Raw genomic sequence first — 12,871 nt, 5'->3', positions numbered from 1 at the left:
TATTACCCCCAATCCCGTGATTTTTTATCTTGAGCAATAATCTTTTGTGTGGCACCTTGTCAAATGCCTTTTGGAAGTCTAAATACACTACGTCCACTGGTTCCCCTTTATCCACCCTGTATGTTACTTCCTCAAAAAACTCAAGCAAATTTGTTAAACATGACTTCCCCTTCATGAAACCATGCTGAGTTTGCCCTATTAAATTATGTTTATCCAAATGTCCCGTTACTGTCTCCTTAATAATGGACTCTAACATTTTACCAACCACAGATGTTAGGCTAACAGGTCTATAGTTTCCAGCCTTCTGCCTACTACCCTTTTTAAATAAGGGTGTTACATTAGCAGTTTTCCAATCTGCCGGGACCTTTGCTGAGTCCAGTGAGTTTTGGAAAATTATTACCAATGCATCCACAATCCCTACTGCTACTTCCCTCAAGACCCTGGGATGCAAGCCATCAGGTCCAGGGGATTTATCCGCCTTGAGTCCCATTATTTTACCAAGTACCACTTCCTTAGTGATTTTAATCGTATTTAGTTCCTCCCCCCCTAGAGCCCCCTGTTTGTCCAGTGTTGGGATATTCTTAGTGTCCTCTACTGTAAAGACTGATACAAAATAATTGTTCAGTGTTTTTGCCATCTCCATGTTTCCCACCATTAATTTCCCGGTCTCATCCTCTAAGGGACCAACATTTACTTTAGCCACCCTTTTTCTTTTTATATAACTATAGAAACTTTTACTGTCTGTTTTTATATTTTTGCTAATTTACTTTCATAATCTATCTTCCCTTTCTTAATCAATCTTTTTGTTATTTTTTGCTGTCTTTTAAAGACTTCCCAATCTTCCATCCTCCCACTAGATTTGGCTACCTTATATGCCCTTGTTTTTAGTCGGATACTATCCTTAATTACTTTACTTAGCCACGGATGGCTATCTTTTCTTTTACACCCTTTTTTCCTCAGTGGAATATATTTTTTTTGGAAGTTGTAAAATAACTCCTTAAATGTACACCACTGGTCATGTACCGTCTTACCCTTTAATCTATTTTCCCAGTCCACTCTAATTAATTCCGCTCTCATACCTTCATAGTCTCCTTTATTCAAGCTCAGCACGCTTGTTTGAGATCCAACCTTCTCACCCTCTAATTGAATATGGAACTCAACCATGTTATGGTCACTCATTCCAAGGGGATCCTTTACTAGGACATTTTTAATTAATCCTGTCTCATTACACAGGACCAAATCTAAGGTTGCTTGCCCCCTGGTCGGTTCAGTTACATACTGCTCAAGAAACCCATCCCTAATACACTCAATGAACTCTTCCTCAAGGCTGCTCTGCCCAATTTGATTTGTCCAGTTAATATGATAATTAAAATCCCCCATAATTATAGCTGTTCCCTTATTACAAGCCTCAACTATTTCCTGATTAATACTCCGTCCAACAGAGTTGCAACTGTTCGGAGGCCTATAGACTACACCCACTAGTGTTTTTTTCCCCTTATTATTCCTTACCTCCACCCAAACTGTTTCACTATCCTGCTCCTTTGACCCAATATCATTTCTCTGTATTATAGTGATTCCTTCCTTTATTAACATAGCCACCCCACCTCCTCTCCCTTCCTGCCTGTCCTTCCTGATTGTTAAATAACCTGGTATGTTTAATTCCCAGTCATGGTCACCCTGCAGCCATGTTTCTGTAATGGCCACAAGATCATACCCATATGTCATTATTTGTGCCGTTAACTCATTCATTTTGTTACGAATGCTACGTGCATTCAGATAAAGAACTTTCAAATATGTTTTGTAACACTTAGTTCCTGTTTTTTCCCTTTTTAGTACTTTACTTTTTACTCCATACCTTCTGTCCCTTCCTGACACATTCTGTTTTTTAATTCCCCCACTGCTACCTAAGTCTATGACCTTCTCTGTTGTCATTTCTATTATTTGCTCTCTAGAAACCTCCCCCCCACTAATTAGTTTAAAGCCCTCTCTACAGCCCTAGTTATATGATTCGCCAGGACTCTAGTCCCAGCACTGGCCAAGTGGAGTCCGTCCCAACAGAACAGCTCCCTCCTGTCCCAGTACTGGTGCCAGTGTCCCAAGAAGCAAAACCCATTTCTCCCACACCAGTCTTTGAGCCACGCATTTAACTCTTTAATTTTATTTATCCTAGCCAAATTCGCTCGTGGCTCAGGTAATAACCCAGAGATTATTACCCTTGAGGTTCTGTTTTTTAATTTGACCCCTAGCTGCTCATACTCCTTTAACAGAACCGTCTTCCTTGTCCTATCTACGTCGTTTGTACCAACATGGACCACGACAACTGGATCCTCCCCCTCCCACTGCAAGTTTCTTTCCAGCCCAGAAGAGATGTCCTTAACCCTGGCACCAGGCAGGCAACACAGCCTTCGGGACTCCCGCTCTTGACTGCAGAGAACCCTATCTATCCCCCTAATGATACTATCCCCTACCACTACAACATTTCTTTTTACTCCCTCCACTTGAATGGCCCCCTGTACCACGGTGCTGTGGCCAGGTTGCTCATCCTCCCTGCAGTCCCCGCTCCCGCCCTCACAGGGAGTAAGAACCTCGATCCTGCTGGACAAGAACAAGGGCTGCGTCTCCTTCAACACTACATCCTGGATCCCTGTACCTTCCTCACTCGTAGTCACACCGTCCTGTCCCTGACCACGGACTACATCTGCAGTAATTAACTTCATAGGTGTGACCATCTCCTGAAACATAGAGTCCAGGAACTTCTCCCCCTCCCTGATGTGTCGCAGTGTCCGAAGCTCGGTCTCAAGCTCCATAACATGGAACTTGAGTTCCTCTAGCAGCAAACACTTGTCGCAGATGTAATCACCGTTAGCCTCAATGGGGTTCACCGGCTCCCACATCTCGCAACAGTAACACATCACCTGCTCCATTCTATATAATTAATTAAATTTCTTATTATTAGTTATGAAGACCCTGCCCGGATATATATGATAATATCACACCACTATTCAATAGGACTTACCAACTTAAAGGTATGAAAGAGAAGAGAAGGAAGAAAACCAACCAACCAGCTGATCACCAACCTCCTCCTTGAATACTGTCTGTGGAGCCTGTTTGGTTGACTCGTCTCGCTGCTCCGCCTCCGCAGTGCTGTCTAAGCCTGGGAGTGGGGAATAAAACAGAGCAAAAAACACACCCTCACCTCCCACTTATCCGAACTCTCCCACTTAGCAAAACTCCAGCACCACTCAATGCACAAAGCACTCCGTGCACCGCACTAGCCCCTCCCCTTTTATACCTGGATTCTACTTCCTGTTTAAACTGCCCAAGAGTTTAAAAAACCCTTAAAAAATTAAACTTACTTCAAATAATTGACTTCTTAACACACTAAAATTCACAAAATACACTTAAATGATTTTTCTCCCACTTAGCAAAACTCCAGCAGCACTCAATGTCCAAATAGTCCTAGTCTTGAGTGGGGAAAGTCACGCAGAGCGCCAACACAAACAGGGATTGGTCCCTTCAAACACTCCCAGGGCAGGTACAGCACGGGTTAGATACAGAGTAAAGCTCCCTCTACACTGTCCCATCAAACACTCCCAGGGCAGGTACAGCACGGGTTAGATACAGAGTACAGCTCACTCTACACTGTCCCATCAAACACTCCCAGGGCAGGTACAGCACGGGTTAGATACAGAGTAAAGCTCCCTCTACACTATCTCATCAAACACTCCCAGGGCAGGTACAGCACGGGTTAGATACAGAGTAAAGCTGCCTCTACACTGTCCCATCAAACACTCCCAGGGCAGGTACAGCACGGGTTAAAGACAGAGTAAAGCTCCCTCTACACTGTCCCATCAAACACTCCCAGGGCAGGTACAGCACGGGTTAGATACAGAGTAAAGCTCCCACTACACTGTCTCATCAAACACTCCCAGGGCAGGTACAGCACGGGTTAGATACAGAGTAAAGCTCCCTCTACACTGTCCCGTCAAACACTCCCAGGGCAGGTACAGCACGGGTTAGATACAGAGTAAAGCTCCCACTACACTGTCTCGTCAAACACTCCCAGGGCAGGTACAGCACGGGTTAGATACAGAGTAAAGCTCCCTCTACACTGTCCCATCAAACACTCCCAGGGCAGGTACAGCACGGGTTAGATACAGAGTAAAGCTCCCTCTACACTGTCCCATCAAACACTCCCAGGGCAGGTACAGCACAGGTTAGATACAGAGTAAAGTTCCCTCTACACTGTCCCATCAAACACTCCCAGGGCAGGTACAGCACGGGTTAGATACAGAGTAAAGCTCCCTCTACACTGTCCCATCAAACATTCCCAGGGCAGGTACAGCACTGGTTAGATACAGAGTAAAGTTCCCTCTACACTGTCCCATCAAACACTCCCAGGGCAGGTACAGCACGGGTTAGAGACAGAGTAAAGTTCCCTCTGCACTGTCCCATCAAACACTCCCAGGGCAGGTACAGCACAGGTTAGATACAAAGTAAAGCTCCCTCTACACTGTCCCATCAAACACTCCCAGGGCAGGTACAGCACGGGTTAGATACAGAGTAAAGCTCCCTCTACACTGTCCCATCAAACACTCCCAGGGCAGGTACAGCACGGGTTAGATACAGAGTAAAGCTCCCTCCACACTACCAACCACGTGCCTCATTCCCTACCACAAAGTCCGCACATAACAATGTTACTGGTTAACGATATTGGACCTGAAAGTTTGCATAAACTTTGCTTCTCTTCCCTTGAGTTTAGAAGATTAAAGGGTGATCTGATCAAGGTGTTTAAATTATTCAAAGGATTTGGCCCATCGTGTCCGTGCCGGCCGACAAAGAGCTCTCCAGCCTAATCCCACTTTCCAGCTCTTGGTCTGTAGCCCTGTAGGTTACAGCACTTCAAGTGCATATCCAAGTACTTTTTAAATGTGATGAGGGTTTCTGCCTCTACCACCCTTTCAGGCAGCGAGTTCCAGACCCCCACCGCCCTCTGGGTGAAAAAAGTTCTCCTCGACATCCCTCTAATCCTTCCACCAATTACTTTAAATCTCTGCTAGGGGAAATAGGTCCTTCCTATCCACTCTATCTAGGCCCCTCATAATTTTATACACCTCAATCAAGTCTTCCCTCAGCCTCCTCTGTTCCCAAGAAAACAACCCCAGCCTACCCAATCTTTCCTCATAGCTAAAATTCTCCAGTCCTGGCAACATCCTCGTAAATCTCCTCTGCACCCTCTCTAGTGCAATCACATCTTTCCTGTAATGTGGTGACCAGAACTGCACGCAGTATTCTAGCTGCGGCCTAACTAGTGTTTTATACAGTTCAAGCATAACCTCCCTGCTCTTATATTCTATGAATCGGCTAATAAAGAAAAGTATCCCGAATGCCTTCTTAACCACCTTATCTACCTGTCCTGCTACCTTCAGGGATCTCTGGACATGCACTCCAAGGTCCCTCTGTTCCTCTACACTACTCAGTGTCCTACCATTTATTGTGTATCCTCTTGCCTTGTTAACCCTCCCCAAATGGATTACCTCAAACTTCTCCGGATTGAATTCCATTTGCCACTTTTCTGCTCACCTGACCAGTCCATTGATATCTTCCTGCCATCTACATCTTTCTTCCTCACTATCAACCACACGGCCAATTTTTGTATCATCTGCAAACTTCTTAATCATGCCCCTTACATTGGAGTCTAAATCATTGCTATATACCACAAAGCAAGGGACCTAGTACTGAGCCCTGTGGAACCCCACTGGAAGCAGTTGACCGTTACCCTTTGCTTCCTGCCACTGAGCCAGTTTTGGATCCAACTTGCCACTTTCCCTTGGATCGCAAGGCTTTTACTGGGACCTTGTCAAAGGCCTTGCTAAAATCCATGTAGACTATATCAAACGCGCTCCCCTCATCAACCCTGCGCATTACCTCCTCAAAAAATTCAATCAAGTTAGTCAGACACCACCATGCTGACTGTCCTTGATTGATCTGTGACTTTCTAAATGACGATTTATCCTGTCCCTCAGAATTTTTTCCAATAATTTGCCCACCACCGAAGTTAGGCTGACTGGCCTGTAATTACTCAGTCTATCCCTTTCTCCCTTTTAAAACAATGGCACAACATTAACAGTCCTCCAGTCCTCTGGCACCACGTCTGTAGCCAGAGAGGATTGGAAAATGATGGTCTGAGCCTCCACTTTTTCCTCCTTTGCCTCTCTTAACAGCCTGGGATACATTTCATCCGGGCCTGGTGATTTATCTAATTTCAAAGATGCTAAACCTCTTAATACTTCCTCTCTCTCTATGTTTATCCCATCTAATATTTCACACTCCTGCTCCTTAACTACAATGTCTGCATCGTCCCTCTATACTGTGAAGACAGGCACAAAGTACAGGAAACTCTTTTTTATCCAGCACCGACGGGACCGGCATGGTGACGGTTGATCAAAAGGTCCGGATTACAGAGAGGTATACTTACCAAGGTACGAGAGCCCCGTACACGGCCACAGATCCAGGAGCCCCAGTTACACGGCACTTGTGCAGGAGTCCCGGTTACACGGCCACAGATCCAGGAGCCCCGGTTACACGGCACTTGTGCAGGAGTCCCGGTTACACGGCCACAGATCCAGGAGTCCCTGTTGCACGGCCACAGGTGCAGGAACCCCGGTTACACGGCCACAGATCCAGGAGTCCCTGTTGCACGGCCACAGGTGCAGGAACCCCGGTTACACGGCCACAGATCCAGGAGCCCCGGTTACACGGCACTTGTGCAGGAGTCCCGGTTACACGGCCACAGATCCAGGAGTCCCTGTTGCACGGCCACAGGTGCAGGAACCCCGGTTACACGGCCACAGATCCAGGAACCCCGGTTACACGGCCACAGATCCAGGAACCCCAGTTACACGGCCACTAATATATAGTAAAACTTACCTGAACCTACTCCTGAATTTTGCCGGTTAAGAGAGATTTCCGGATGTATTTAGATGCCAGTTAAAGAGAGTTCCCTGTATCCATTAAGAACCATACCCACGTCTTCCGCCTCCACACACAGGTTACCTTTTTTGCTTCTAATAGGCTCTACTGTTTCTTTAGTTATCCCCTTGCTCTTGATGTATTTATAAAACATCTTTGGGTTTTCCTTGCTTTTACTTGCCAATATTTTTTCATGCCCTCTCTTTGCTTTCCTAATTTCCTTTTTAATTTCACCCCTGCACTTTCTATACTCCACTAGGCTTTCTGCAGTATTGAGCTCTCGGTATCTGACAAAAGCGTCCCTTTTTTTCCCTTATCCCGCCCTGTATGCTCCTTGACAGCCAGGGGGCTCTAGATTTGGGAGTCCCAACCTTTTTTCCTTGTGGGAACATAGGAGGGAAATCGGGAAGCACATCTTCACACAAAGGGTCGTGGAAATCTGGAATTTTCTGCCCCAAAAGGCCATGGATGCTGGGGGACAATTGGAGCTTTCGAGGCTGAGATCGCTAGATTTCTGTTGGCTAAGGGCTATGAGCAAAGGCAGGCAAATTGTGTTGAGGTACAGATCAGCCATGATCTAATTGAGTGACGGAGCAGGCCTGCGGGGCTGAATGGCCTCCTCCTGTTCCTATACATCATTAGAAGGGAAAGTAACTGTCATGAATCTCATCATTCATGAAGAAATGACTCATGAAGTAACACTGGGCGGCCAGCTGGTGGCGCCATCCAAGGAGTATAAATACTCGGGTGTGGGCCCAGCTTGCTCAGGATGTTTTTGTAACCAGGAACTAGTGAAGTAACTAGACTCTCATAGTTGTGAAACAGTTGATTAAAGCCTTGTTTTATACTCCAACCAAGTGCTTAGTCATCTTTTTACATCAGTAACGACATCACATAATTGGACACCACGTGGCTCAAAGTTTATGCAAACTTTCGAACTGGGTTCTAATATTTGATCTGACTCTATGAGGCAGACACTAATTTCTTTTGTCCTTTTCTCTCTCCTTTACAGAACCAAAGTTGTCACAGGTAATAAAACTTGCTTGTTAGTTTCTGATAAGTCTGTGTTGGTAGGGAGTCAGTTGGGGAATGCGATGCCAAGCGTGGCACTGAGTCCCATAGACCAAGGAGGTCTGGGATGAGCTGTCCGATCCCAGTCGGGAGTGTGTTGAAAATATTTCAGGGTTTTTTTTTTACAAGATGGTTTAAGGATTTGATAGGGTTGAAAGAGAGAAACTATTTCCTCTGGTGGAGGACGGGGGCATAACCTTAAAATTAGAGCCAGGCTGTTCAGGGGTGATGTGAGGAAGCACGTCTTCACACCAAGGGTAGTGGAAATCTGCCACTCTCTCCCCCAAAAGCTGTTGAGGCTGGGGGTCAATTGAAAATGTCAAAACTGAGATGGATAGATTTATGTTAGGCAAGGGTATTAAGGGTTACGGAACCAAGTCGGGTCGATGGAGTTAAGATACAGGTCAGCCGTGATCTAATTGAATGGCAGAACAGGCTCGAGGCGCTGAATGGCCTCCTCCTGTTTCCTATGTCCCCATGTATCGAGCAGGGTGCCTGTCTCAGAGAGCTCTGTTGGAAAATCAACAGGTGTGAGCGTCAGATGAACGCAGCGTATTCTATGACAGGGGTGATAGTCAGTGGGATACAGTCACGTCACCAGCTGGCTACCTGTTTATGTCATTGTGACTCAATGCAAAAGGAAATCTCACCCCAATAAGCACATACTACAAAGCTGAACTAATGGTTTCACCTGGCAGGATCAGAGTGGACTTTCCCCCCCTTCCTCTCGTCCTCTCTTTTAACAGGTGTCAGGGACCCTTCTGTATGTCGTCCAGACTGCCATCTCTCCTGTGGGAGACTGGGAGCCCTGATACTGAGTGTTAGCGGGCTGTGTGAGTGTGAAAGGTGGAGTGGAGGCCAAACCTGTCCAAACAAAATACACACAACACACAACACACACACAAAACACACAGCCCCACACGAGAACGTTAGTGTAGTGGTTATGTTACTGGGCTAGTAATCTAGAGGCCTGGATTAATGATTCATGAGACGTGAATTCAAATCTCACCACCATTCAGTTAATTAAATAAATCTTGAATAAAAAGCTAGTATCAGTAATGGTGATTGTTGTAAAAACCCATCTGGTTCACTAATGTCCTTTAGAGAAGGAAATCTGCTGTCCTTACCCGCTCTGGCCGATATGTGACTCCAGACCCACAGCAATGTGGTTGGCTCTTAACTGCTCCTCTGGAATGGCCCAGTTGTACCAAACCGCTTAAAGAAGTATCACCACAGAGACTGCAGCGGTTCAAGAAGGCAGCTCACCACTACCTTCTCAATTAGGGACGGGCAGTAAATGCTGGCCTTGCCAGCAATGCTCACATCCTGTGAAAAAATAAAGAAAAACCACACACGTACCCAGAAAACAGACACAACACACACGAAACAGACACACACCTTTCTGCAGGGTGTCACTGGAGTGCGATCAGGAGCTCATTCCCCACCACCCCCCCCTCCAGTAGTGCTGAGCTCAATTTATGGGCCCCCAATTTCTGTCCCAGAGGAGATGAGCCTTCGGCCTTCTGGTTCTCTCATCACGCCGACCCAAGAAGCCTCGTTAACTGTCAGCATTGAACCTTCATCCATATTGGCTCCAAGCTCCGTCTCCTGAGGGAGTGGCTCAGCAGGAATGGACTCCGACCTGCAGTCAGTGAGAGACAGATTCCCCGCACGTGTCTGTCCCGCTCGACAGTAGAAACGCAGATTGCTGCAGAGAGTCCGGTCAAGACAGAAATAAGTCGCTTACGAAACCTGCAGCAATTTTTCTATTTCTAGTGCAGGACAGTTTACGTTTGCTTTTGAAGGTGAACAAGTGAAGTTTGACATCTCTTTTTTTTGGTCCCTTTGCAGAACGTGTAAGTCGTTACTAAAGAGGGTGACTGGCGTCGTGGCTCTCTCCGAGGGACCTGCTGGGACTCCCCAAGTCCGAGGCGCCACAACTCCTATTTGCTGCCAGTGTCTCGGGGATGTGGGCTTTTCGGTTGCGAGCTTCCTCTCTCATGGCCCTAAATCTTATCGCTCTGGTGCTTTTGTTAAAAATGGAAGACGTAACGGGGCACCCCAGGCTCCCTTCAGATGGAATCGCTCCGTTTCCAAATCAAACGCACGGGTTGCCATGGAGACTGAAAACACCCCCACCCCCCATCAGCCGTTGCGCCCCCACCTGCCGCTTCTTTCCTTAAAAGGGAAGCTGACCCCTGTGCTGACCCCCAACCCCTGTGCTGGGCGACGACCTCTGCGCTGACCCCTGCGCTGGGCGCTGACCCCTGTGCTGGGCGACGACCCCATGCGATGGCTCTTGTCGCTGGCCAGTTTGCTGATCCACAGCTAACGCCATAAACACGCTGTTGCTATGGAGACGACGTAAAATATTCCCGTCTCTTCCACGTGCTGCGGGAACATCCCGACCAGCTGACAGGAGGCCCTGCCCATGGAGTAGATCCTTTGTCCAGGGGCCTAGGGAGTCTGGTGACTGCACCGTCCCCAGTAGGACTGATCCAACAAGTGGAGTTGGCCTGTGATTCCCAGACTGGCCGGGATCTCAACGGGCCTGTTTATCTGGGAAGGGCCGAACCCCCAACCCAGACTGTTTGTGTTTTAAGGTGCCAATCGGGCACTGCCTGCGAACCGCCATCTCACTGCTGTACCAGCAGCCGACACGGAGCAGGGTGTCTCACTGAGTCCCAGCTGCAACGTGTCGTGGTGACGAGCTTCATGGCAGTGGGAGCAGGACCAGCCCAACCCTGTGGGAGCCCTGGGTTGCTCTGAAGTTCCACGTCTTTTCGCATGCTGACTTTCTGTTTAAAGCTAATCAATAAACACCTTTTCTGATTTAACCGCAACGCTGTCGTGTGCCGGCATTATGTGAAATGAGCAATAACTCCATTGCACCGATGGTCTGTTGGGTGGCATTCATTCTCGGGACATGGGCGCTGCTGGCATTTATTGCCCGTGTCTAGTTGCCCTTGAGAAGGTGGTGGTGGTGGGCCGGCGCCGCCTTGAACCGCTAATGCAGATGACCACACGGACTGTAGCGTTAACGAAGGCGGCTCACCACCACCTTCTCAAGATTGAATAGAAAAAAAAACTGATCAGTGAGAGATCAGGAGCACAGCACACTTTTATAGGCTGGGTACAAATCTCTGATATTAGGCCGACACTTGTATTGCAGGCAATAGGGAAATAAGCAGACATAGACAGGCTGGTAGAATGGGCGGACACATGGAGGAGGATGGAGTGGTCAATCGTGGCAAAGGCTGCAGTCAGGTCGGGAATGACGAGGAGGGACAGTTTACCTTTGTCACAGTAACAAAGGATGTCATTTGTGACTTTGATGAGAGCCATTTCGGTACTGTGGCAAGGGCGTAAACCGGATTGGAAGGATTCAAACATGGAGTTCCGGGAAAGATGGGCACGGTTTTGGGAAGCGACAACATGTTCAAGGACTTTGGAGCGGAAAGGGAGGTTGGAGATGGGGCGGTAGTTTGCAAGGACGGAGGGGATCAAGGGTTGTTTTTTTGAGGAGAGGGGTGATGACGGCAGATTTGAAGGAGAGGGGGACAGTACTTGAGGAGAGAGGACTGTTAACAATGTCAGCTAACATGGGAGCCAGAAAAGGAAGTTGGGTGGTCAGCAGTTTAGTGGGAATAGGGTCGAGGGAGCAGGAAGTGGGTCTCGTGGACAAGATGAGCACGGAGAGGTCATGAGGGGAGATCGGAGAGAAACTGGAGAAAGATGCGAGTTCAGGGCTAGGGCAGGAGGAAGTTTGGCCCGGTAGGCTAGGGGAAGGAAGGGAAGTGGCAGAGGCAGCTGATCGGATGGTCTCAATCTTAGAGACAAAGAAGTCCATGAGCTCCTCGCACTTGTTGTTGGAGGTGAGGATGGAGGAGATAGGGGAGAGGGGTTTAAGAAGACGGTAGAAGTTAGCTGTAGAAAATAGTAGCCCGCGGTTATCTTTGCATTCCAGAATGATTCTGGAATAGTGAGCGATTTTGGAAGATGGGAGCAGGACTCGATAATGCTTTACGTGGTCCAGCCAGATCTGGCGGTGAATGACTAAACCAATTGTCCACCATATCCGTTCAAGTTTGTGTCCCTTGGACTTAAGGGAGCGAAGATGAGGGCCGTACCATGGGGAACGGCCAGGGTGAGAGTGAGTCATGGTTTTAATAGGGACTAGGGCATGAAAGGTGGTGGTGAGGGTGTGGTTGAGCAGATCGGTAGCTGCAGAAATATCATGGTGAATGGAGGGCCAAGTGTTGGACAGTTGGGATTTCATAAATGCCATTGTAAGAGAGATGGGGGAGAGTTTCTTTCCAGGGGCGGGCACAGAAGGAAGTAGGGTTGGGTGGGGGAAGGGGGATGTGGGTGTAGAGCGATGCGAGGAAGTGGTCAGAGATGGCCTTATCTTCGATTGACACAGTGGGAGTAGCGAGGCCACGAGAGACGTCAAGGTCAAGGGGGTGGCCGTGAATATGGAGGGAGAGATTAAGGGAGGATAGGAGGCTAGTGAACTCAGAGGAGAGAGAGCATGATGGAGGTTGAAATCACCGAGGATGAGAAGTCGCTCGGTGTAGAAGCTGAGGAAGGAAAGCACTGATGATATCTCGGTGATAACATTTTTATGGTCCTTGGGTGGGCGGTAGAGAATGAGAATTTTAAATGAGAAGTGAGAGGGTGGAATAAGGTGAGATGCTCAAAGGAGGAGAAAGTGCCGGAGGAGTAGGGGGACAGACCGAGGTGTGATTTGGTGATGGGAGCCACACCGCCACCACGGTGGTCAGGGCAGGATAGGTGGTGGAAGGTATAGCCAGGTGGGGAGGCTTCA

The 12,871-nt window shown here is 47.9% G+C and overlaps 1 protein-coding gene across 1 annotated transcript in view; it reads left to right on the top strand.

Annotated features, from left to right (window-relative positions):
* The window catches only part of LOC147097640 (keratin, type I cytoskeletal 18-like), a 29,148-nt gene extending 18,262 nt beyond the window's left edge, over positions 1-10,886 (top strand). Inside the window, exons 9-10 of the mRNA XM_085971626.1 lie at positions 7,985-8,001; positions 9,895-10,886. Of these exons, the coding sequence (XP_085827752.1) occupies positions 7,985-8,001; positions 9,895-9,914 (37 nt within the window). The 3' untranslated portion in view covers positions 9,915-10,886. The remainder of the gene's footprint in view (positions 1-7,984; positions 8,002-9,894) is intronic.
* The last annotated feature ends 1,985 nt before the right edge of the window (positions 10,887-12,871 follow it).

Source organism: Somniosus microcephalus, chromosome 31, assembly GCF_052327205.1.
Source record: "Somniosus microcephalus isolate GS21.2 chromosome 31, FLI_Smic_1.0, whole genome shotgun sequence".
NCBI classification, from domain to species: Eukaryota; Metazoa; Chordata; class Chondrichthyes; order Squaliformes; family Somniosidae; genus Somniosus; species Somniosus microcephalus.
Note: the sequence above shows the minus strand (reverse complement) of the source record. Positions and strands in the feature narration are given on the sequence as shown.